The 19,376-nt window shown below is 41.1% G+C and overlaps 2 protein-coding genes across 2 annotated transcripts; one reads left to right on the forward strand and one right to left on the reverse strand.

Annotated features, from left to right (window-relative positions):
- Window positions 1–1,118: 1,118 nt before the first annotated feature.
- LOC109479087 lies at window positions 1,119–17,209 on the forward strand. The gene is made up of 23 exons (XM_019780962.1): window positions 1,119–1,230; window positions 1,448–1,485; window positions 1,714–1,767; window positions 2,308–2,479; window positions 2,672–2,763; window positions 3,183–3,297; window positions 3,942–4,045; window positions 4,242–4,294; window positions 4,714–4,879; window positions 5,436–5,655; window positions 8,120–8,340; window positions 8,677–8,765; window positions 9,053–9,150; window positions 9,615–9,796; window positions 10,095–10,184; window positions 10,606–10,753; window positions 11,137–11,427; window positions 11,898–12,001; window positions 12,516–12,654; window positions 13,730–13,853; window positions 15,591–15,799; window positions 16,154–16,302; window positions 16,842–17,209. The coding sequence occupies exons 1-23, from the start codon at window positions 1,119–1,121 to the stop codon at window positions 17,190–17,192; spliced, it is 3,321 nt and encodes a 1,106-aa protein (XP_019636521.1). The 3' UTR covers window positions 17,193–17,209.
- Window positions 17,201–19,375, reverse strand: LOC109479092 (dolichol phosphate-mannose biosynthesis regulatory protein-like). Its single transcript, XM_019780966.1, has 4 exons — window positions 19,282–19,375; window positions 18,829–18,918; window positions 18,216–18,318; window positions 17,201–17,743 (listed from the first exon to the last, which is right to left on the reverse strand). Exons 1-4 carry the CDS (start codon window positions 19,282–19,284, stop codon window positions 17,688–17,690), a joined length of 252 nt encoding a protein of 83 aa, XP_019636525.1. The 5' UTR covers window positions 19,285–19,375; the 3' UTR covers window positions 17,201–17,687.
- Window position 19,376: the final 1 nt, after the last annotated feature.

Genomic DNA, 19,376 nt, shown 5'->3' on the forward strand with positions numbered 1-19,376 from the left:
GTTCTTCTACCACTGACGTCTCCCCGGAAGGGGGGTAGCCAATTCCGGTAGGACTCAGACTGTAGTAGCCTTCTTGCGAATGTCTGACAAAGGTGTTCACGTCTTTGCTGTAGTGTCATGAGGCATAGCGTGTTGCAAGCGTCAGTATAGGTTGTGTAGTCAGGCCCAAGGATGATTCGAAAAGCCCTTCGCTGTATTCTTTCCAGTTGACGTCTTTGGGACTGTGTAATGGCTGGTTGCCAAACTGGGACAGCGTACTCACAAGTGGGTCGGACAAAACTTGTATATATGGTGACAAGATCTTCTCTAGTAACTCCGAAAGATTTGAGTCTTCTCAAGAAGACTGAAGCCTCTGGCTTCCTTTCTTGGCCATGTGGTCCACCTGGGTGTTTCATTTTAGGTCAGCTTGTATATGGAGCCCCAGGAGTTTAGCTACTTGAACTTGTACTAGGGGGTAGTTGTCAATTTTAAGGTCCCATTCGTGAGTTTTTGTTAACTATAGCCGCCTATGGCAAAATACGTAACTTTACATAGGCCAAAACCCAATAATTTGAATGACAGCCATCTAGTCTATCCAATCAATTTTGAGCACAATGGCCCTACATTACGTCAAAAAATTCCCAACCAGATCTAACCCAACAATCTCTTTTTATTTATTTATAAACTGCACTTGGCCACTCTCCGCCAGAGGTCCTCCAGCGCTGCTACCTCCTGACCGCATTACCCATCACAACAGCGTGTAAACATCCGACCTGTCGCGCGGATGTCAACACTTACCCACTAATTTTAGCACATACAAACAACCTCTCATATCACAAGCGGTTTACGCCAACTGACTTAGCTAAAATGCAATTTCTGGCGGATATAAACACACATCCATACACGCATTTAATTTTTAGTACGATCTACTTGAGAGTACCCACGCGGAAGAATACCGAAATGAGACCTTTAGTGAGGGTAGTGGTGGCACAGTTTTTGAGAAGTGCAGAAACATCACCTTGCATTTGCGAGGGTAGGTAGGTAGGTAGTTCGGTAGGTAGGTAGGTAGTTCGGTAGGTAGGTAGGTAAGTTCGGTAGGTAGGTGGGCAAGGCGTGGGGAGGGCGCCGTTGACGCCTGCATGACCCTCAAAAGGTTAAAGGTCACGACAAGACAACTGGTGCAGGCACTGTACGAGATGGGACAGACAGATGCTTTACAGTTGTTGGTTGACTTTTATTCATCAACAACATGTAAGTTTCACACACTTCCACATATCTTCACCAGATTACGAGATTTGATATAGAAAAGAGCACAAGGCCTATGTACAAATATTAGTTATAGTATGTGACTGTCAACAGTTATTGGAACTAAATTTGGTTTCTATAAATGCACTGTATCACATACATGGCACAAAAAAGTCAGAAAGATAATTTGTTCTATTTTTAATCTGCATATATTCACTTTTAGGTGATGATCCTGAAGTTGATCCGAGGGGCCAGCCAATGGTAAGGCAAATAAATGGTTTTATTGCCTTAACTTGGAATAGTTGCAAGTACTAAGATGTGTTACTTTTCTGACACATAATGGTAGTCTTTTGATGTTGTCCACATGCCCTGCTATAAGCAAACAGTGATTGTTTTTAAAAGCAGTCAGTGACCAAGACCAAAAGTATACACTGTAAGGAGTTGCAGGTATAAGGTACTTTAGTAGTACAAAATTTCTTCTGTCCACAGAGAACCCGCTCAATGGATGAACCAATGGAGTCAGACGAACGTTACCCAGTACAGGTAAAACAAACTCACATCTGATCACAATGAAACTCAAATGCTACTGACTTTATTCAGCTTATAACTGGCCGGTTCTAGAGCCCCTTCACTCAAACAGGTATAGATCATCTGTTCGAACACGATGCAGGCATGTGCACTCGCACATGTTCGAACAGGTGGCTGGCCCCGCTTGAGGGAGGGACTAGAACCGGCGAGAATACAAATAACAACAGCAAGAGTACAATACTATCTTTAAGCATGTCGGCAGAACGTACTGCACCTGGGCGAATCCTGTAATGTATTGTGCATAACACTTCTGCAGTACATCTCATATAAGGTTGTATTCGCGCATGTAAGGTTAACATCCCGTCTGTAGTTTACAAATGTTATGTTGGAAAAGATATCGTATGCAACAGGCAAAATTCTGATGCAGCGTTGACTGAAAATTGAACGAAAACCGCGAAAATCCAGGGTTTTGCGCAGGCGCAGTACGTTCTGCCGACGTGCTCTATCTTTATACATTGTAACATTACAATACTATCTACATACATTGTTACCCAGGTGCGACCTGACAGGGCACTGTCGGAGCCTGTGGACAGTGGATACGAGGGAGATTCGAGTTATCGCCTGCCAAGACAAGAGTCTGACCAGGGAAGAAAAGGAGTCACCGGTGGACCTTCCCTGGCATCATCATTCAATTCTTCCACGTCATCATTTTCACGATTCAGCCAAAGTGTGTTCATTTTTTGGTTTGCTGTTGTTTTTTTTTTGGTTTGCATAAATTTTGTATAATTTTTTACATTACAGGTATAGAAAATAATACACATGATACTATGAACACCCAGAACTCAGAACAATGAGTTTTCCTCTGTCATTTTCTAGAGTATCATCAGCATTAAAGTGTGATTTTTTTTCCATCTTGAAGGTTCAACAGAGGACCACATAGAGGAGGAATTCTTCTGTGAGGAGTCCAAGCAGTTTTGGTACGCTGTGAAAGGCGGCTCGGCAGAGTTTAAGGTAGGTGTCTGTTGAAATAACTGTTACAGTAAGTAAAAAGACAGGAGTCTGAAAATATAAGCATTCTGGGGTTCATTTAACTTCACATTCTTAGTTTTCTCGTCTAATTTGAGGAAGAACATCTCTTTTAGGGCCCTTGAATGCGTTTTATTTCATATTCAAAGCAAGAACCACAAAATTAAAAAATATTGTATGACCTACATTGTATAGCTACCTGGTTGTGTACTAATCAGGTGTGTCATGATGGAATGTGTGTGTGTGGTAGACACTAACTCTTATTACCAACCATCATACAATGTTGTGGATGGTAGATACATGTATACAATGACAATACAAATACACAACAAAAGTGTAGGTCTGACAATACAGGATGAGCTTGTTTTAAAGAATTTATTGGTCCAACTTGCTCTCTTGTCCAGATCTATTTCCACTTCGTGACAGCGATGAAGAGTGCGTTCCCAAACGACCCCCTCGCCACCCAGCTCAAGAACAACAGAGTCCTCAAACTCATCAAACATGTGTTTGGGATAAAAGGTAAGGCAACAGTAATTAAATTGTATGGATGAATTCCTTATCTGATCCTCAACCTAATGCGAGAATGCGAAAAAAATGCCCACATTTTCAAACTAGACTTACTGTCTTTTATTTTTTTAATTCAAGAAGTGCAGAAAGTGACTCTAGTGTGGAGCGGCAGCTTTTGGGGTTGTGTGGCATAACGGCAGAGCATTTGGCTCAAAACCAAGAGCTCCCGGGTTCAAATCCTGCCATGTCACCAACCTTGTGCCCTTGGGAAAGGCACTTTACACAACTTTCCTAACTTCACTCAGGTGTTAATGACTATGCCAAAATGATCATTATCATTATCGTGGGCATTAAAAAAAAAAAAAAACCATAACTTAATGTTATCATGAAAGTTCATCTGTGTTGGTGGTTACATGTTTAAAGTTAAAACTTTAGATCCAACACAAATTCTCTCACCTAGAGCTTTCGACCAGTCACTCTGGTCTTCCTCAGTAGACTGACCCAGTGAAGCTCTAGGTGAGAGAAATTTTGTGTTGGATCAAAAGTTTTAACTTTAAACAAACATAACTTAATGTTGTCATTGACATGTATGTGATGAGTGTTTCTCAATTATTTCCCCCCAGTTTTTATTGATTCTTTCCCCTTTTTATCTGCAGGTGACAAACGTGATGAAGTGCAGGTGGGAAAGTTTGTTCTCCTTCTGGGCTGGTTTGGACCCTTCAAGGCAGACGAACAGGGACACTGTATATGTCTGGCACAGGTACGTAGATAGTCCATTCTTTACAACCATAAAATGGTAAGAGAGTAAAAGAATCATCATTGCTTTGTACATGTAATTTGTTACAAACCGGTACAATGACCAAGTTGGTAGAGTGCTCACCTTGCATTCGATAGGTCATGAGTTTGATCCCCGGCCGGGTCAAGATCCATTATGACCATTTCCTGTCATCCAACAGATCCAGGCACTTATAGATGGATCAACTACAAGGGTGGGCAACAGGCAGGAAAGGTAAGCTACAAGTTTTTAAAAATCCCATATTTCTTTTTATCTTTTGAAATTTGAGGTACATATTCACTGCAGTGCCTTACCACCACATTTAGAAAATAAATGCTGAGATCTACATTTGATTCTGGGGTGTGCACACTTCAGATAATGATGTGTTCAAGACATAACATTGCTTTTTTAATGTAACGTTAATGGTCCAAAAATTGTCTTCACTTATTTACATATCAATCAACAGTTCTTAAACCAGCATTTCCCCTCTGGTCTCTCAGTCACTGATGAAAGCTAGTGGATACTAGCTGAAACGTCTGACTGTTTCCAAAATCATATCCACTTGCTTAAGTAACTGCTTTTTGGCATATCTTATAACCTGGATGTCTAGCCTTCATCGACGTACTACTCAGCTAGTTTATTTTTTCGAACAGTTGGTTTGCAGGTTTGATGAGCCAAGACGAAGCGAATCGTCGGCTGCAAGGACAGAAGAGAAGCACGTTCCTGGTGCGGTTCAGTGAGAGTCTGAGCGAGGAGGGCGGCTTCTCTGTAGGTCTGAGTTTGGGGGACGACCAGGAGCCTGTACACTTCAACATCAAGGTGAGCTAGCAGGCCCAGTGTTGTTTGTTTGTTTGTTTTGTATAACTGGTAAAGCGAGAGTGAGTGAGGAGGGCGGCTTCTCTGTAGGCCTGAGTGTGGGAGAGGACGAGGAGCCTGTACACTTCAACATCAAGGTGAGCTAGCAGGCCTGCAAGGTTCTTGAGCGGCTGCCATTTGGCGCTAACTCAGGTGACCTCAACACAACCCCAGGTGTGGCCATTGCATTGTAAAGTTTGAACCACTCACACCAGGAGGTCCCCTACTCTTTACTGTAAGTGCAGTGGGTTCTATAAGTGCGGTGGGATCTTTAACGGGAGCGGGGTGTGGCTCTCTCCGAACACAGGACCTCCATGTAACGTCCTATCTGAGGGACGGCCCTAACCAAAGCTAGGTACTCATTTACACCTGAGTGAAGTGAGGAAAGTCATGTAAAGTGCGATTCCCAAGGGCACGAGATCTTTGACATGGTGGGATTTGAACCCGCGACCTCTTGTCTTCACGCCACCCGACCCCACTAATGATAATAATTTTGTTTAACTTATTTTACATTTTTCAGGGAAACCCTCCAGCCGCTGCCTCCTCGGTGCCGTTTGATGCGTGTTTGGAGTTCGTGCCGGACCACGACTCGGCTAAGACCTACCCAGACCTGGTCACGCTGGTGAACAAGCGACTCACAAGCGGGAACCCAGTGTACGGAGACGTGTTCTGTGTCCGACCGTGCCCTGACTTGCCCCTGAATGTGACCTTTACTGGTTACGCGGAAGTTAGCTACAGACAATAGAGACTTGCTTGCCTATCATATAAATGCCTTCAAGTACCAGAGTTATCAACCAAGGATTGAGGTGTTCAAAAACTTATTTTTTTTCCAGATCAGCAGAACTATTGCAGAGTGGAACTCACAGTCACCAAGTACAGTAGGGGCATTGTTATTAGATAGCTTTAAACATCTAACACTGCCTATATAGTTAGATGTTCAAAGGTTGGGTGTAACAAGTAGTTCGGTGTAATGTAGCCAGCTGCCGCCGTGCCATGTGCCTGCAAAGCTGGTGTGTTATGCCGAAGGGCAGTTATACTAGCTATACAGATCTGATACAGATACAGAGACTGGTCTATGCACCTGTTAGAACCCAGTGTCTCATTATGGGAATAACATTTAGCTATAGTCACCGCCAATACATTACAGTTGTATTAAGAAGTATTTGTAATCTCCAAGCAGATCTTTTGGTGGATGCAAGACAGTATCAAATTGCCAAGACAGTATCAAATTGCCAAGACAGTATCAAATTGCCAAGACAGTATCAAATTGCCAAGACAGTATCAAATTTGCCAAGACAGTATCAAATTGCCAAGACAGTATCCATTTGCCAAAAAGAGATACAATGTACCAGGGACAAAAGAAAGCCAGATAAAAATGCCTAAAAGCCTTAACCTCTGCTTGGAAAGTAAAATATTTGCGATGGTTTTCACACACTGTCACTGTCACTGTTCTCTATCTTGCATTCCATTTCTGATTGTAGTTTCAACCAGAAACTCAAAGTCACTGCAAACTCTTTACTGTCAACTTGCCACAAAATTTATGTGCCTCTATTAAAGTTAAATTTGAATTTACAGATATTATTCTGTAATGTGGAGCTGTTGCACCTGTTGTGCTGTTTTTTTAAGTCTTAAAAAGAGGTTTTCTTTTTTGCTGCACATTTTATATATATTATAATATATAGTGTGTTTGTATTTGTGTTGACATCACAGCTGCGCTATATATGCTGGTTGGTTCAGTTAATAAGACTTAGTGAATATGTGTTATAATATATCCGAGAGATTTTGATAGGATTAAGCTAATATTTTGTTTATTAAGCCATTGTTGAACAATATTCCATTAATGAGTATTGCTGAGCACTCTATTTATACAATGTATATCACATTGTTGCTGAAGATGATTATGATAGTTACAAAAGTTAGAATTGTAGCAAAAACTGTGTGATTTGATATGTGAAGACTATCAGTATTGTGCTTGATGCAGTGCTCTGACTTTTTGAAGATAGATTCTTGCACTTTTAAATTTAATAAAGAGCTTTTAAGATAGTATTTGCCAATGAACTTTACTTGATAATAGCACACAAACACACACAGACACAAACAATTACCCTGTACACAACTAACTTTATTTTTACTAGACTAATAGTACAGCATGCTGCTGTAAATTTTGACACCCCTATAGCAACAATGGTATAGTCCCCGAAGAGCACGCTGGTCTTACTTCCGGGTTTCGGTACACCTAGTACGAGACTTGAGACTTGTATGTTTTTGTGCTTTTACTTTTCAACGGTAAGTTCATTTTACTGCACATACTATACTTTTGGGGTATAAAGGTGTACATACTGGGTCAGATAGAATTTCAGGAGAAAAGACCCCGGAATTATTGCAGTCAGCTGCCTTGAAAAAAGGGGAACATTATTTTAGCCTCTTGTCAGTATATTAAACTTCCTAAAATCATGGAGGTAGAAAAAGTTTCTACCTCCATGCTAAAATTAAATACTAGTATTAAGATTATTTACTCGTGATGCAATACTAAGTGCCATGATCTTATGACGTCCTAAAGTTGTCATAAATGCTCTAGCGTTGTTTTAATGGGTGACATCGATTTTCAACAAAAGAGGAAACATTCAAATGCATGTCCAGAGTCAGTATCGAAACCGGAAGTTGTGTTGCATTGCCAAGGAGTCATCAAGGCGCTAGGGGCTCCTTTTGAACATTTTGTTTTGTTTTAAGTTCACAGCCTTCACATTTGTTGTTGTTGTTATCCTTGTTTAACGTCTTAAATACTTCTCTAGACGACTGGTCTCTTGAAATTGCGCCTGGTTCAGTCCAGAGTCAAATTGTCACTCTCTATCTAGGTATTTTACTCTTGGTGCCTATTTTAGAGCATAGAGGTATAGAGTGTGCAATTATGATATTGATCTAATGTTTGTTTGTTTGTTTGTTTGTTTAGGAAGCTCCCATTAGTGACAATACATCACTATTTTTCCTGGAGTCCTTTACATAAAATACATTAACTATTATTTACATACACGCTTAACTGCAATCAAGAAAACTTATCTAAGTATCAACATAGTAAATTACACATTAAGCATCAATTAATACATCAATTGATAATCCCAATTTATTGCGTGTTCAGGTACAGATATTTTCCCGTGGAGTCCTGTTAAATACTATAAACAATGCCACCTGTCGGAACTGGAAAAGACTGCAAGTTCGAGGGGCAAGGGTTCGAATCCAGACTGAGCTCAGTTCTAGAGGACATAGACTCTGCCCTGAGGCTTCTTGCGGACGGCCACCCGGCCAGACCACATTGTGAGCTGGCCAGACGGAAGCTGGAAGATCTGTTAAAGGCAGAGCAGAACACAGTCAACCAGCAGGACCTCACACAACCATGGGACCTGCTGGGACAAGGGGCGTTTGCAAAGGTAAATCTACATTTTCTTATTTCACAACTGGTGAACATAGATATACTAGCCTAACTTAAGCTCCACACTTTTAAAAGCTCCTGTTCTGAAACAACAGGAGCTACTTGACTAAATTTCCATCTCCCTTGTCTTGACTTCTATAACTGTTATTTCCTTTTCTTTTGGACTTCCAAAAATTTGTCTTCATTGATTTGCATATCAATCAATAGTTCTTGCTTATAAACCAGCTTTTCTGACAACTCTCCAGTGTCACTGACAAAAGGTGATCATGATACCTGAAATGTTTTCTGGCAATGTGTCTAACCTTCATTGATGTCTGTCTCTGTCTATTGTAAGGTCTTCAAAGCACGGTTGAAAGGCTCGACTGTTGCAGTCAAGGTCCAGATAAAGTATGACAGGACAATAACCGAACAACGGGTCCTGAGGTAAGAACACCCGGGTTACAGGAAATACAAAAGAAGGCACATTAATAAAGTGCATGCAATTATAAAATGCGACCACCGATACATTGTGTAATGCATAAAAATAGTCATCATTAAATCTTATAATTTTAAGTAGCCCGATAGCCATGAGTGACTGTAACTACATAGGATGGCACCCAGGCTTAAGATTTTACGAGTGTCCCTTCATGCTATATATTTTTAATGAAAGAATTGTAATACCATGTGTTGATTCAATATCTAGATGATATATATATTTTTTTCATCCCCAGGCATTTAAGCCATGAGAATATAGTAGCATTCCGCGGCACAGGTCGGCTATCGGAAGACGTCCACCAGTTCGACCTAAAAGAGGGAAACCAATTCATTGGTATGTTCAAAGCTCTGGTTGATATATTACAGGTCTAATTTTGCTTGTCCATGTAAAAAATTACTAGTGCAGTTTTTGTGGGGGGGGGGTATCCATACAACCTTTGATATAATGTGCCAAAGTTTTTTTTTTCATTACTATAAAATATATAGTAAACGACTGTCAAAAATGCCGACAGTGTTCTTCGGTTTTCATCAGGAGTTTCAATCGCACTGATCATTTGGTTTCGTAATGCTAGGACAGAGAGGATCACCGTTTGTTCGAATTCGTTCTTGGTTTAATGGCTGTCTCAATATTAAAGTGTGCAACCCTGTATAAATATGACAGAAAAAATATCTGTTTATAACGTTATAGCTGGTTTAAGACACCTGAGCTTCGCAGGCAGGTGGTGTGTCAGCAGCTGATAATAGTACACTGAAAAATGAATATTACACCTAACCATTCTGACTTGTTATATTCCACAGTGATGGAGTATCTGCCTGACAGCCTGTTGGATTATGTGGAGCGGCGTAAAACTCCGGAACGACAAGGTCTGACCGCGAACATCGTGTGGAAACTGGGCAGCCAGATCGCGCATGCGCTACACTACCTGCACACGCTGCCCAACCCCATAGCACACAGGGACCTCAAACCTGACAATGTGCTGGTCAGTCGAGATTATCATAACTGTTTGGAATTAAAGTAAACTTTTCTTGCTGGACAGGTTCCATAGCATTGCAGTGTTCTGATCTCAACAGTTTGGCAGTGTTTGTCCTTGGTGCTGAAAGAGTGGCAGTGACTGGCTATTGAAGTGAAATTGTGCTAAATATAGAGCTAAATTCAACCAGTCTCTCTGGTCTTTCTCACTAGACTGACCCAGTAAGACAAAGAATAGTGTAGTCTTTTTCATCCTCTGTCATGAATGTTGAAGTTGCTTTTCAACACAATACTTTTGAAACATCCAGCTGGATCCAGGATCATTGAGCATGCGTGTGAAGCTTGCCGACTTCGGACTCGCCTGTCACAGCTACGAGCTAGACAGCAGGAGGGACGAGGTGGGTTACAGTGAAGTATTAGTCTGACATACAGTCATTGTATAGTGTTTATGTTACAGAAAATCTATGGTTTTCATGTTTTCAAGCAAGTTGCCAGGGGGACCCCAAATCTACCAGTAATCATTTTGAGGTCTCATCAAGAGCTACCCACCTACCAAATATTATGACAATCCATTCAAGCATTCTCAAGTTATCATGTTTACAGACACACACACACACATGTACGAACGCCTACGAAAACATAACCTTCTTGGCGCAGGTAATAATCAGAATTATTGGTGACATATTTTTTGCTCTGCTCAGTGTATCCTATACTGTCTGTCTACTCCTCTGCCTTCCAATACTGTATCTAAGATCAACCCTACAGTGGCCGCTGCCCCTACTGTCTTAAAAGGTTAATGTTATGAGACCTCTGTTTCAGCTTGCCCAGATCAGATGGAGAGCACCTGAGTTACAGCAGTACGGAAAAGATGCCACCACAGGTGCACAGGCAGCAGCTGATGGGGACGAGGATGAGTGGTCAGACACAGATGACCTTGACTTGGAAGATGACCCACCCATAGCAGACGGTAACAACATCACGACGATTGTCTTTTAAAGGCTCGACAAAGTCAACCGAGCTCATCTAGTACATCTAAGCAGATTAGAAGGCAGTTTAAAATTGTGCAAATGTAATCACAAAGGTTTAAGAAAAATCAACAGCTACTTTTGAGTACAGAACTAAGCTAAGTTTATGCACAAGGAATTGTTACTGACTAGCAACTGGATAGATTTTGAATACTGTAACTGTCAGACGTTTCAAGTAGCATCCACTACTTTTTGTCAGTTCTCAAAATCTAATCAGTTGCTTGAGTAGACAAAGCCTCGTGCATCTCAAATTGTCAATACCTGGATGTCTATCCTTCCGAGACGTACCCAAGTTGATGTTTTTGTTCTCTTTTCCATGTTACAGAAGTCCAGCAGGTAAAGGAAGATCAAGCGTCACCTTCCATCGAGGTGTTCATGCGCTCTGACATGTTCTCCTACGGTCTGGTGTTGGGCTACCTCATCACTGGAGAGAAGCCTTACGACAAACACGGAACCCTCACGATACAGACCAAGCCAGACACAACCCAGGCACCGCAGAAAGTTGTTCCTCACTCTTCACTGACAGGGCCTCTGCCAAAGATCATCCAAAGCTGCTACGATGATGATCCGACTGCACGACCAACTTCTGAAGACATAGTTGCTCAGTATTTCAGCGGTAAGATTCTCCCTTAAAACTAGATTCTCCCAGGCTTTGGGAGCGGCAAACTGTTCTCTTACTACAGGCCAACTCTCTGGGCATGTTATCTATCTATTTGGCCAATTTCTACTCTTTCCAGCCGCTTCCCGAAGCCTCATAGTACTATACAATCTTCTTCCATGAATAAATCTCATTATGGTTGTTGGTGTTTATGAAATCTCTCTCTATCTGGTTTAATGTTCCCTGTGTTCCAAAGGTTAGACGTGCTTGATGTACAGTGATACCATACAGTCTGGTCTCAGGTTTGACATCTTGAAGAGGTGATATTCATGATCACCTGTTATGTCAATCCTTCCACAAATGTGGTAAATCTTCATATGATAAAATAAAATAAAAATGCTGGGGCTTAATAGTAGCTTGCCATTGCGTAAATCTTTATACATTGCTGGGAAATGTTGACTGGTCTATTTGTACTTTGTCCATGGCAGTTGATGACAACCCGTATGAATCAGAGGCATTGAAAGCAGAGTTCTTCTCTTGTGGATTTCTGCAGGACACCAAGATCTTTGTGGCAGATTCTCTGGTTGGGGAGGTAAAGCTACACTCTTCCAAATCTTCTTTCAGAGATATAGCTACTAGTAGCTAAATGCTACCATTGTCTTTTAGAAAGTACAAAGTATTGTAAGGAAATCCACAATTTAGCAAAATGGCTGTGAGTAACGTTAACCTGAATAAACCATTCATTCATTTGTTCAAAGCCATTAGTTCATTATAACTGCAACTTACCAGATCACTCAACTCTTTATGACAAACAAAACTGGAGAGTTTGACCACACTGGAAGAGCTTAGACTCTACGTGTTCCTTCCTACCCTGCCCCAAAAGTCTCCAAATTGGAGTAAATTTTCAGTCATAGACCTTTAAGGCACTAAATAATAAATAAAAAGGAGCCTCTATCAAGCAGAGAGATCAACTCAATTTACTGATTTTAGACTTCCCGCTCCGATTTTGACAGAACTTTTCGAAATCTCGTCAAAACAGAATACAGGTTCAACGCGTTTGATCCCAACCAGTCTATTAAGGTGCTGATGAAAATTTTCCTCCATAGTCTACTGAAGGATTCCGATATGACGGCATCAGACCACAGGGGTACCCGAAGGAATGTCTGGAGTGTTACGTGGAGCTGAAGGACAAACCTAACCATGCCGTACCAGAAGACTGGTTAGATCTACAGTATGACTACGAAGGTGAGCTGTCTTCTAGCTGTACAATCAAAGCCTACCTAATAGTATGTTGCGACAAAAAACAGAAAAGCAGGTTTATTTCTTAGTCTAAAACTGAAAAATGCCAGAGTTGGCTGTCGCGTCAGCGGTTTTATTGTAAACCATCTGCTGTACGCCGATGATCTGTGCTTGATATGCCCCAGTGTTAAATCCCTTCAGAAACTGGTTGGGATATGTGAACATTTTGGTAAGGTAAATGATATTTTGTTTAATACAAATAAAACTTGTTGTATGTACTTTCCGAGCGCTGGCCTTCCACTCCAGCAGCCTCTACCCGCCGTGAAAATTTATAATGTTGAGTTGAAATATGTGGATTCCTTTGTATATCTTGGGATTCATTTAAATGTGAAGTTAAGTGACAATGACTGTGTTCGAGCTGAAATTAGACGCCTATATCGCCATACCAATTGTATAAATCGTAAATTCTATCATTGTTCGCCCGTTGTGAAAAAGACTTTGTTTATGTCCTACTGTTCTCAGTTGTTTGGAGTCCAGTTATGGAACTCTGTTCATGCGAGTGTACTAGCTAAGTGTCGTGTTGCATACAATAATTGTTTTCGTATTCTCCTTAAGTTGCCAAGAGGTTGTAGTGCCAGTTCAATGTTTGTACACCTGTCGACCGATACATTCGATGCTAGACGCAGGAAATTGTGTTATGCTTTCATTAATAGAATATACGCCACCAATAATAGCATTATATGCTGTCTTTTGAGATCAGACTGCCAATTCAGGAACACGTATTTTAAAAATGTATATAGATTGTTGTGTGTTTAGTGTCTATGTGGTCCTGTCTGTACTATGGGTTTTTTCCCGAAATAAAGTCATTCATTCATAAGACAGTCACTTCACTTATTTGTCTTCAATTATTTGCATATTAATCGATAGTTCGTGCTTATAAACCTGCCTTTCTGACAAGTCTCCAGTGTCACTGACGAAAGGTAGTGGATGCTACCTAAAACGTCTGACCGTTTCCCAAAATCATATCCAGTTGCTTGAGTTACTGTTTTTTGGCACATCTGATTTTATTTCTGATTTTCAGAACACTACAAGACGTTCAGGTACCAGGCAGACCAGAAGATTATTGATGATAACCCGATGTTGGCACTGAAGCAGCTGGTAACAGACAGGGCAGGGCCGGAGGAGGAACAGAAACTGGAACTCAAGTAAGTTTAATGCCACATTTGGTTCTGGTTTTTGCATAATTATTTAGTTTATGTCAAGGTTTTGATCTATTTCTGACTGAACATTATAGCTTTTAATATTAGGAAGAAGTGCATATTGGTTTCAGTCCCCTTCATGTTTGTCCTTTACATGGTGAGCATCAGTTTTCCTGAATTCCCCAAACATTATCTGTATCATTCTGTATCTGTATCTGTATAGCCAGTATAACTGGCCTTATTGTAACACACCAGCTTCAGTCACACAGCAGCTGGCTATATTACACCGAACGACTTCTTACACCTAACCCTTGAACATCTAACTCTTAACATTTATTTATTTTTATTTATTTATTAAAATTCATCACAACAGTGAAAGGGACGGGGGAACAGGTGAAACACCTTTACCAGCCCTCGTCCCGATACAGCATACAAATACAATAGACTCTATATCTATCCAGCATACAAATACATATACATTATAAAAAAGCTTAATATAGACAGACTACCGAACCCTCAAATCCTGACAAGACGCGCACTTGCACGCAGTGGACCATGTACAGAGGTTGTCAGGTTCAAAGTGATGTTTAAATCTCTCAACAGCAGATTTCACAAGACAACGCTTAAAAGACAATAAGTCAGACTGATTTGACGTCGAAGCCCCTTTGATGCGAACTGCGACGTCAAGCTTATTCCATTCAGTTACCAGACGTGGTATGTATGACATGGCAAATGTAGATGTTTTACATCGGCTTTGCATTAATATGTAAGACCGGTTACTCCTTGCTGGTCTGGTTGAAAATGATACATATTCATACACGTTCAGGTCATACATACTTGACAGGGACTTAACGAAAACCATGATGTCGGCTGTCTCCCTCCTGTAAGACAGAGGTAGCATGTTTAGGTACAATAATCTGTCCTTGTAGTTAAGTTCACTGACATTTGCATTGTTACGAAGAATGAACTTAGTCGCCCGCCTCTGAACTCCCTCCAAGAGGGCCATGAGGTTACGCGACAGCGGTGACCAAACGGGGCAACAATACTCGAGAAGTGATCTGACTAGTGTAACATACAATGCTTTGCGTATATCCAGGCTGGAATCGTAACCGACTGTGCGTATAATGAAACCCATCATCGAGTTTGCTTTAGCTACAATGTTTACAATATGCTTGTTCCACAACAAGTCAGACTGGGCAAGAACACCCAAGTCGTTAATGCTACTGACTGAACATAGGGCTATATCTGACATGTGGTAGGTAAAAGTGATTGGACTCCTGGAGCGAGTCAAGCGGATTACCTTACATTTAGATGGATGGAATGACATCCCCCACTTGAGACTCCACTCATGCATAGAAGAAATATCGGCCTGTAGTTTATCACAGTCATGTAGGTTACGAATCTCTCTATAGCATTTTGAGTCGTCAGCAAACAACGCTACAGTGGAGTGCTTTGCAGTACAAGGTAAATCGTTAATGTACAATAAGAATTGTTTAAAGCTATTTAGTGATGACGTCCCTACTGTACTTGGTGACAGCGAGTTCCACTCTGCGATAGGTCTAGGAAAAAATCCTTGGTTGCAAAAGAACTGAAGAACTTCAGCCACACTTGGAACCATCCAGAGAGTAGCCCAGGACAGAGGGAACTAGAGAACCTTTGTTGCTGTGCCCTACATGCCGGGACTGGCATTAAGGGCATGTAGTAAGTAAGTAAGCCTTGGTTGATAACTCTGGTACATTCCAGGTTCGTGGAGAGTACATACTGCCACCATCGCGCCATGAGAGAGATCTGGAGGAGTTTCCAGGAGCCAGAACAGCGGGAGCGAGTGCCGTGTAAGAGCATCGTCCATCCTCACTACAGCACGTCCTTCGGCTTACATGTGGCCATACTCACCAACGAGGGGCCGGACAACCCACAGAAGTTCATCTTTGCAAGAAGGGCAAAGCGAGAAGGTGATTAATTTTGTAATATCATATCTTGTAATTTCATAAAATCAAAATCAACCATGAGCAAGGTGCTTGATCTGAGATATCTGTATTTGTAGTGTATTGCTGGTATAATTGCCCCTTGGCATAACAGACCAGCTTCACAGGCAAGCTGTTACACCTAACCTTTTCTTCTAGTGATGATGCCCCAGCTGTGCTTGGTGGCAGCGAGTTCCACTCTATGATAGATCTAGGAAAATACAAGTTTTTGAACATGTCAATCAAGTGAGATATGACATATGATGAATGTTCATCATTCTATATCAAAGGCCTCATTGTTAAGTTGATTGTTATTTGTCTGTTTCTGGTTCTCTCCCCCAGGCATGGCCAGTCCAGGAGCGTTCACATGTGGCGCCGTAGAGAGTTGTTCTGTGAAGGACTACATTGTGAAGGAGAACGGCGACACGTGCGTGTCCCTGCTGAAGACAGCCACCAGGGGGCTGGACGAGGAACTTCGCGTTGACCTACAGGTGAGTTGTAAAGTGTGGTGCCCAGTCAGGGCTACACTAGGGCCCCTACAATACTTCTTCTTAGTGGTTAGGTAGCCAATGTCAACTTGTTGATACTTCTGTCACACTTGTTGGGAGTGTCAATGCTGGGGGTGGTATGGTTGTAACTTTTCAAGTCTAAGGTCAACAAACATCTGTCCACACTGGCTGTACAGTAACCCAAAACATTTGAGTGGCTCCCATGAGCCTTGTTTTGTGGTGAATCATGAAATCATAAAAAAATTCCAAGTATTGTAGGGTGTACTTAACATTTCTTTAAATTAAAGATGCCAGGGATGCAGTAGGGCCCTAGTCCACTGGTAGTGGCATGTGTTCAAGTACAACCATAAATGCTCAGTGCTTATCAGATTGTGCCATTTCTAGCTTTTGTTATCGTTGTTACGACCCAGCCAGGCTTTGAATTGGTGAACATGCCAAATTTACGGCTCTAACCTATAGGCCATTGTAACAGTTTTGCTAACTAAATACTTCAATACATTTCACATGATTTGTTTCCATAGGACAGCAACCCTGAGGCTCTTGTTCTCAACACCGTGTACCTGAAGTTTGACAACCACGAGTGGGGACTGTGTGGCTACGTCGACCTAACAGACCCTCGCATCTCTAAAGGGGCCCAGCTAAGCTTCGACCAACTCCGCGGCCGCTTCACGACCGGCCCGAAGGACAAATTCGAACACGAGGAAGTTGTAGCAGTGGACTTCGAGCTAGTTCCGATGGTGGAATTTGTGAGGCAGAACTATCGAGATTTCGCCAGCTCGGCGAAACTTGTTGTTGTGAAGGTTATGCAGGCGTTCTTTGGTGTAGCTGCGACGGAACATGCGTTTAAAGCTCACGCACTACCACCAAACTAGGCAACATATGGGGATGTCTAATATGGTTTAATTTATGGAAAACTTTGCCTATCTGAGACATGACTATTGGAGGAAATATTCTTCCAACAAGACATTGAAGGTTTCAAGCCTCTATGAGATATTTAGAGATAATTGAACAGAAAATTCCATATGCATTACCTTAAACAAAAATTTATTGCACAACAATTGTACAATATTTTTTTTTCTCTATATCTACAAATCTATATGAAAGTTCAGTCATTTTGCTTTGGTAGAATTTGGTAGAATGATGGACACACATTGTACATAGTTTGGAGCATAAGCTGGAAATTTGATTCAATAGTGCTGCTGTGCAGACATTGGCATTAGACCCTAATCCTCCCAAGGAATGTCTCATTGTGTGTATCCAAGTTGAGTGTGCATAAAATTCCCACAAATAGTTACAACGCCCCCTATCACTTTGAGTAAAAACTGCAGATTTTTGATGCACTGGTACTGCAGGCCAATTGTTGACACTTATTTGGTTTTCTTCTTCATCTTGTCTTGTAGCATAACATAGCCAAAGAAGGAACCTGTAAAATAAAAAAAAACAAAAAAGAAATCTATTTATGTAATTGATAATGATTCGTGTAACTAAAAATTGTGTTCTTCAATTTTTACATTTAGTAACAACTTTTGATACCATATGTACAATTCCATCTATCTTCTCTTCTAAGCCTCAAGGAGGCTTCCATTTTAAACCTCCTCGATCTACTATCTATAGACAGATAGGCAAACAAATGCATAGATAGACAGACGATAGATAAATAGATATTACAATGTACTATGATATATATTAGATGGATTAATAGATAAAATTAGCATTATCATTAGATAGATGGATAGAAAGAGAGATAGATGGAGAGATAGATAGATACATACTTCTTGTATGCCACAGAAACACAGGTACAGGTCTAACCCTACCTATAGCACTGAGGGCCACCACTCCTGCTACTGTAAGGTTAGGGTAGGGTTAGGGTAATAGAGACACAGGTATAACCCTACCTATAGCACTGAGGGCCACCACTCCTGCTACTGTAGGGATGATGACAGCATACGGTCTGGGAAGAAAGTACTGGTGCACAATGTGGTCATCATCTACAAAAGGCTGTAAGGAAAACAGAGATGCAAATTCCTTGCTTACAATGTACAGAATTCAGAAATACATGGTCAGGGCTATTTATGTTTACCGAAGGAAAATACATTGTTTTTTTAGCTACGTTTCCTCTTCTTCTTCTCCGAACCAAAAAGGTTAGTGACCTGAACCAGACGTCTATTACCATGGTAACTAATTTTGGGTTACATCATGTTGCAAGTTTATTGTAGGAGGGATTCAGACTCCTGTCACCATATACATGTATATGAATAAACTTTGAGGAAGAAGTAACAGAGGCGATGAGAGCAGACCATATGCAAAGGTAAATATTGTGCATTTGCTTTGCAAATGTTACCTTTCTTAAGTTTCTAGTTTTACTACATATATATGAGGGCCATCTACGCTCTATGTGGAATTAAAACGGCAGATTACGCTCTACAGAAAAGGGCTTGCGGGCCTCCATATACACAATGTACTAGTATACTGTACACAGCCTTCATGCTGGGTGGTTTAGCTACTCACCAGAACAACAGCCCAGACGGTGTAGTAAGTAAAGATCAGGGCACTGAGCGCCACCATAGCCATACCTACTGCCTGGTCTGAACCTGTGGCCTGCAGAAAAAAAATCATGGTTACTTCAAAAAATTATGTAAAGCTAAAATCGTATATAATACAGAAAGAAAGAAAAGAAAAATTGAAAGACCCAATACTACAGCTTTTCCTTAAATTGAAGTGCACATGTTGTTTCTGGATCTCTTTAAATATATACCTATTGAGATTTAGACTTCCCATTTAACCTCCTTAATATATCATTTATATGATTAGCCTGGTGATAAAAATTATAACGGAGACTTACTCTCAAAACTAGACAAATCTAGCGGTTCAACGGTGAAACTTGGAACGATAATCATTTGGACAGCTTGTCCATGTGATTTTTCTGCTTATACTTCAACTAAAATGACTTAAGTTACTCACCATTTTGCTTTAAAACGCAACCTTTTTTAACACCACACCAAAATATGATCCTTGCAACTAGGAAGTGCCACCTCGCCAGCTGGTGACCTTTGACC

This window comes from Branchiostoma belcheri, unplaced genomic scaffold (genome assembly GCF_001625305.1).
Source record: "Branchiostoma belcheri isolate BF01 breed outbred unplaced genomic scaffold, Haploidv18h27 scaffold464, whole genome shotgun sequence".
NCBI classification, from domain to species: Eukaryota; Metazoa; Chordata; class Leptocardii; order Amphioxiformes; family Branchiostomatidae; genus Branchiostoma; species Branchiostoma belcheri.

Excerpts from the sequence above, each read along its gene's own strand:
- LOC109479087 (XM_019780962.1), top strand. The coding sequence starts at position 1,119 with ATGACCCTCAAAAGGTTAAAGGTCACGACAAGACAACTGGTGCAGGCA. Across the intron at positions 8,341-8,676 it reads GACAAGGGGCGTTTGCAAAG|GTCTTCAAAGCACGGTTGAA; the intron begins GTAAATCTACAT and ends GTCTATTGTAAG. Across the intron at positions 12,002-12,515 it reads CAGATTCTCTGGTTGGGGAG|TCTACTGAAGGATTCCGATA; the intron begins GTAAAGCTACAC and ends TTTCCTCCATAG.
- LOC109479092 (XM_019780966.1), bottom strand. Across the intron at positions 18,319-18,828 it reads CCGTCTGGGCTGTTGTTCTG|CCTTTTGTAGATGATGACCA; the intron begins GTGAGTAGCTAA and ends TTTTCCTTACAG. Across the intron at positions 17,744-18,215 it reads GGTGGCCCTCAGTGCTATAG|GTTCCTTCTTTGGCTATGTT; the intron begins GTAGGGTTATAC and ends TTTATTTTACAG.